At 39.0% G+C, this 6,616-nt stretch overlaps 1 protein-coding gene across 1 annotated transcript; it reads right to left on the bottom strand.

Moving 5' to 3' along the window:
- Positions 1–2,704: 2,704 nt before the first annotated feature.
- Positions 2,705–6,604, bottom strand: iah1 (isoamyl acetate hydrolyzing esterase 1 (putative)). Its single transcript, XM_082515013.1, has 7 exons — positions 6,517–6,604; positions 6,287–6,368; positions 6,126–6,178; positions 5,818–5,969; positions 3,590–3,748; positions 3,379–3,500; positions 2,705–3,037 (listed from the first exon to the last, which is right to left on the bottom strand). Exons 2-7 carry the CDS (start codon positions 6,347–6,349, stop codon positions 2,861–2,863), a joined length of 726 nt encoding a protein of 241 aa, XP_082371139.1. The 5' UTR covers positions 6,350–6,368; positions 6,517–6,604; the 3' UTR covers positions 2,705–2,860.
- Between the last annotated feature and the right edge of the window lie 12 nt (positions 6,605–6,616).

Raw genomic sequence — 6,616 nt, 5'->3', positions numbered from 1 at the left:
CAAGTAACGCGTTACTGTAATCCAATTACTTTTTTCAAGTAACGAGTAAAGTAAGGGATTACTATTGCAAAAAAGGTAATTAGATTATCGTTACTTTCCCGTAAGCACGCTGTGTTACTGTGTTACTAAAACCTTGATTTTTTTGTGAGTGTCTCATGACAGTGACGTAAGCGAGTGCAACGTTCGTGGCAATCAGCTGTGTGCAGATCAACAATGGATAATATATGGAGTGCAGGAGAGAGCATGAGCGTGCAGCGTTTAAAGCGTGGAAGTACTGACCTTACTTTGAGTTTGATTCTGTAAAAAGTGACAAAAACATTAGCGCCCGCTGTTCACTGCGTGTGAAGAAAACTTCTTTTTACAGCGAAAACAAGCCCTAAACTTCCGAGCAAGCACCGAGTACGCTCCCACGGAGCGGGAAATTCACAGACAAACTCGCGGATTCTTCCACTGACTGCTGCGGCACACCTGCACCAGGGTAAACCTCCGCCTACCCCACTCCTGCTATACAGGTGAAAATAGAGCAACAGGACCACTAGTCTTCGATTTTATTTATTTTCTGCTGTGTTTTACTTGCATCTATTTGAAAGAGTGAGTGTAAACACAAAAACCTATTTTATTTTATGTGCTGGAATGTGCAGAAAATAGGTTTAAATGTTAAACAAATTTCTTCCAGTCAGAGAATGTTGCATATAATTACATTTTTGCTTGATGCATAAAGTTAAAAGATTAAAACTAATAAAACAAGTTTTAAAAAGAGACTTTTCCATTTGATTACATTTTGTATGATGGATTATGTAGAAAAAGTAGAATTGGGCTGAAAGATCTATCGCTTTATCACCTATTCAGGTTGTAAATCATGTTTTTAAAAAGTAACTAAGTAACTAAGTAATTAATTACTTTTGAAAATAAGTAATCAGTAAAGTAACGGGATTACTTTTTGGGGGAAGTAATCAGTAATTAGTTACTGATTACTTTTTCCAAGTAACTTGACCAACACTGGTAATGATAGTGGTCAGACTTACAGAACAAACTTCTGCTTTTTATTTCTCAGTGGAAAGCAGTTCCTCTGAAAATTTGCTGCTTCTGGACTTGGAACAGAATTTAGATCGGGTAAAATTTCCTGATATGGATGAATCTCTAGACGGCATCTAAGATGTAAACTTCAGCATGAGAGTTGAAGTTCTGCACAAGCCCTGGTTTTCACCATGTTGGCAGCCATGTGGGGTGCTTCATTCCTTGGGCAAGAAAACTCACTCAGTTTCACCCTTTTTTGTGGCATCCATGTTTCTTCCCTCTGTGGCTGCGGATGGATTTGTTTTTGGAGCTGTCTTATAGTCAATGTCATCCAGGTCCCACAAACCCAAACACCCTATAGTGTTGCTGTAGCAGTACTGACCAGAATGTTTAGATATCAGTTTTCTGTGTTTTCACAGGCCCTTTGTGCACAAAAACTAATTTTTTATTCTAATGAATGAACTCAGCTTGAATCAGTTATAAAAAATAAAAATAAAAAAAGCTTTATTTTCTGTTGCCTACATTCTAGAGGGTGATGTTGCCTCAACACCTAAACAGGAAACTGAGTTCAGTTGGGTTAAAGTGAGATATGGGAGGTGAGGAAACGAGAAATCAGCAAGGGAAAAAGAATCACAAGTCACTGTGATCTTTATAGTAGTTTTATAGCAGCATCTACTATCCTACTCCTACTCTGAGGTTTACTGCGCTTTGTGGATTTGCACAACTGAATTCAACAGGATGTAAGCAGATTTTCATGTCTTCGCTCATTTCCATCCCCTACATTTACAGTATACTGTTTATACCGTCTTTACACTAAATCCTATCAAGTTTGTATAAAGGTGGAATTCAGCAAATGCATCTAAGGATCATTAACATCTGCCCATGAACACTGTAGCTACTGTCCAACAAAGTGCTTTACTTTAAATCCATCAAACATATTTCAACCACCATTTAAATAACACAAAGTTAGCATAGCTCAGATTATCATATTTTTTTTGTTGCAGAATATGACCCCCCCCCATTATTTTACATCATAAACAGATTCAATATCTGATTTAACACATTCTCTTTAGGCTTTCAGTTTATTAAGAAAATGTGTTAAATCACATTGGGCAGTCCTTTCTTTCTCCATCTCTGAGAGAAGTGAGCTTTCAACGTTACTCCCTTTAAGCTCGGTCTTCTTCTGCAGCGCCAGCTAGATGCTAAAGAATAGAGGCCACAACTTACAGACAACTGCACAATCGGGTGTTGAGCCAAAAAACAAAACCCAAAAGGAATCACCAGCTACACCATTAGGATTGCCTTATTGTTCAGGCTGAATCGGTTTGAAGGCCTGCATATACTGTATATATATTTTTAAAATCTGTCTCAGTGGGTCAACCACTGGATCTACCCAAAGGTGTCATATACTCCATAATGCCTCAGCAAACTGTGTTTAAAGTCCACTAAATAAACCACCTCTTTATTTAAAATGGCTCATCTGCAAAAAAGAAAAAAATAAGGCATGCAACACCATCAAATAATAACTCTGATCAAATGTGTTAAAACTAAAGTAACAAGCCTGTTTTTAAAATTTAAGGAGTAGAAAGTTTTGACATTTGTGTAAAAATGCTGGGAGTAGATGCTCAAATGAAGCTTTTTATGTACAAGTCTTCCTATGATTTCTATCCAGGCATGCCACAGAATATAAAAAAAAATGTAAAAATCTTTATTGTGCTTTCATACATGTTCTAGCATTTGACACATTAATTCTTATGAACCTTTTTGCATGTTGTGTTGCATGTTGAGTTGCATGATGCAATCTACTATAAGGCTCTCTGCACAATCTTGAAACAAGTGTCCTTCACTGATCACAGAGCAGGCTGCTCTCAGGGCTCTTGGCGTCCACGTCTCCCCAGTAGGGCAGGATGAAGGGCAGGTCAGCCACACGGCTCTCCAGCAGCCTCCACAGATGCTGGGCCACAAACTGGTTTCCTTTCTCTGAGAGATGCAGCCCATCAGACAGGTAGACCGTGTAGTCCTGTACAAAAGATGATAAAATAAGACATCTGAGGCCAAAAGACCTGAAACCAGAAACACTGTATACAGGAATACAAGATCATATCAGATTTTAAAAAAGGAAATCACAGTGAGTGCATAAAAAATTATATACATTATAATATTGATTGGCAATATTAAAATTAACCGTTTAATACCAGAAAATCTGACAAAATAATGAAATTATAATAAAAAAATGTTTGTTATTCATTTGAGAAAGCATTTGTTTTTTTATGTTATGGATCTCATTGGATTACTGCAGCACCTGAATGCCAAAAGCCTCAATATCAGCAACAAACAGCAGCTAGAAGTATTGATCCTCACCTGTCCATCTTTTTGCATGAGTGTCCAGAGATCCAGGACGTCTACACCACACTGACCAGCAGCTTCGACACACGCCTGTGCATACTGCCCCGCTACAGAGTTGTGGCGATTGAGAGGACATCCTGCAGGAGACGCAAAGGGATGCTCAGGATCTGCGTAGGACTGGGTGTGTAAAAAGACAGGAATGAAGAAGGAGAAAAGCTCCTGTTACCTTTAAGAATGCACTCCTTCTCCCAAGATGGCTCATGCAAGGGGGGAGGTGTGATGAATATAACGCTGTCAGCAGTTACACCAGCAGAGGCCAGAAACCTGGTCATCTCCTTCAGGTTCTCAGAATACTCGTGCACAGGCACATGCTGCTGGCTCTTACCTGTAAACAAGGAGATGATAATATACAGACACATTTATTAATAAAAATATGTCATAAAAATTCATTTAAGGCTGTGGCACTTGCAATTGAGACATTATAATAAACATCCAGCAGTCTCTTGTCATCACAAAAAAAAATGTTCCCAGCAGTCATTAATGTATAATAAGAACAGCGGAGAAATGAGGATTCATCCGTGAGGAGAGCCGGTGACTTTTTTAAAAAAATCCAGCAATAAATCCAGCTGTCCAAGCCAATATGGTCTGTGATGTCTTGACTACCAGTCATGACATTGTTGGAAACTCTCAAGATGCCAATAAACATCCACTGGCCACCAGAGATGGGCAATAACGCGTTACTGTAATCAGATTACTTTTTTCAAGTAACGAGTAAAGTAAGGGATTACTATTGCAAAAACAGTAATTAGATTACCGTTACTTTCCCGTAGGAACGCTGCGTTACTAAAACCGTGATTTTTTTTTTTTGCAAGAATGTGTCATGACAGTGACGTAAGCGAGTGCGACGTTCGTGGCAATCAGCTATGTGCAGATAATATATGGAGTGCAGGAGAGAGTATGAGCGTGCAGCGTTTAAAGCGCAGAAGTACTGACCTTACTTTGAGTTTGATTCTGTAAAAAGTGACAAAAACATTAGCGCCCGCTGTTCACTGCGTGTGAAGAAAACTTCTTTTTACAGCGAAAAAAACCCTAAACTTCCAAGCAAGCACCGAGTGCGCAACGACGGAGCGGGAAATTCACAGAGAAACTCGCGGATTCTTCCACTGACCACTGCGGCTCACCTGCACCAGGGCAAACCTCCGCCTGCTTTACAGGTGAAAATAGAGCAAAAGGACTGCTGAGTCTTTGATTTTATTTATTTGCTGCTGTGTTTCACTTGCATTTATTTGAAAGACTGAGTGTAAACACAAAAAATATTTTATTTTATGTGCTGGAATGTGTAGAAAATAGGTTTAAATGTTAAACTAATTTCTTCCGGTCAGAGAATGTTGCATTTAATTTAATTTTTGCTTGATGCATAAAGTTAAAAGATTAAAACTAATAAAACAAGTTTTAAAAAGAGACTTTTCCATTTGATTACATTTTGTATGATGGATTATGTAGAAAAAGTAGAATTGGGCTGAGAGATCTATCGCTTTATCACCTATTCAGGTTGTAAATCATGTTTTTAAAAAGTAAGCAAGTAAGTAAGTAATTAATTACTTTGAAAATAAGTAATCAGTAAAGTAACGGGATTACTTTTGGGGGGAAGTAATCAGTAATTAAGTACTGATTACTTTTTTCAAGTAACTTGACCAGCACTAGGTATACCTGTTTGTTAACACAAATATCTAATCGCCCGATCACAGCAGTTTAGCGCATATAGACACGTAGACATGGTGAAGATGACCTGCTGAAGTTCAAACTGAGCATTGAAATAGGAGAAAAAGTGATTTAAGTGGCATAGTTGTTGGTGATAGATGGGCTGCTCTCAGTTTTTCAACCTGCATACAACTACGTTGTCCAGACTAGCCTCTCTGAATGCGTGAACCTTGAAGCGGATGGGTTACAGCAACAGAAGACCACACCGGGTACAACTGCTGTCCGGTAAGAACAGGAAACTGAGGAAACTGCAGACTGAACGCCACAATGCCCAGATTGTCTCAAACTGGCTTGTTGAACATGACAGTGAGTTCACTGAACTTATACGGCCTCCACAATCGGAAGATCTCAAACCGATAGAGGGCCTTTGGAATGTGGTGGAATATGAGATTCACATCATGGATGTGCAGCAGGTCTATGATGCTATCATGTCAACATAGCCAAAAATCTCTGAGAAATGTTTCCAGCACTTGAATCTATGCCATAAAGAACTAAGACAGGCCTAAAAGCTAAAGGTGGTCTAAAGTGGCACTAGCAATCCGTACCTAATAAAATGGCCTGTGAATGGAATCTCTGTCAGGCCGATTCTGGCCCTCCAGGCCTTATGTTAGACACCCCTGGTGTAGATCACTGCAAATGTGCAAGTATTTGTTAAATTATAACAAGAGTGAGCATGCTCCAGTGAAGCTGTACCTTCCAATGCACTGTCATTGGCTCCGAAGAAAATGGTAACTGCTTCTATCTTGCTGTCTGCTGAATTTTCAGGGTTTATGAGGCGAGGAAGAACAATCTTGCCCCATCTGGAGTTATAGCCGGACAGTCCTCTGTTTATAACATCACATTTTCTAAAGGCAAAATAAAATCGCAGATACAGAGATCAGTCACATTAAGCAACTGCTGCATAACACAAGCACAATTTCTCTTAGAAGAAGTGTGTATTTTTACCTGTTTGGAAGTCAGAGCTATTATGAAGGGAATGCAATTTAAATGGAACTACACACCTTGCAAGTTTATCGGCAATTTCTGCTCCCCACCCATTGGGTTGAAATGAAACCTGAAAGAATCAACAGCACCGATTAATTATTTCCACACTAACAGTCAAAGTGGACAGTGATTGAGCAGACAAATAGTAAAATAGATTAAAGTGTAAACACTATCTAACCTGTGTGATGGAGTCCCCAAATAAAATAACTTTAGGCCAAATGATTGACGTGAACTTGGACATGGTGAAGCCAAGCCGGTTCCTAAAGAAAGGAAAGAGAAACGTCAGATTTTATAGGTAAAGCTTGCACATCAAATGCATTGTTTACACTGTAAACTCAGTTTCCGAGACGCGTTAAAAGTGTTTGCACAACAACTCATTAGAATTTATATTTTCAATCCACAAATTACCCAGTAGCCTTGGAAGAAGAAGGAAGGAAGGAATAAATAAGGAAATGTCTTCCGCACTTTTTAATGCTGATGGGGCTTTTATTTTGAAGGTTTCCGGAGT

This window comes from Aulonocara stuartgranti (genome assembly GCF_965226115.1).
Source record: "Aulonocara stuartgranti genome assembly, chromosome: 19".
Lineage (NCBI taxonomy): Eukaryota > Metazoa > Chordata > Actinopteri > Cichliformes > Cichlidae > Aulonocara > Aulonocara stuartgranti.
This window is presented reverse-complemented; position numbering and strand designations above follow the sequence as displayed.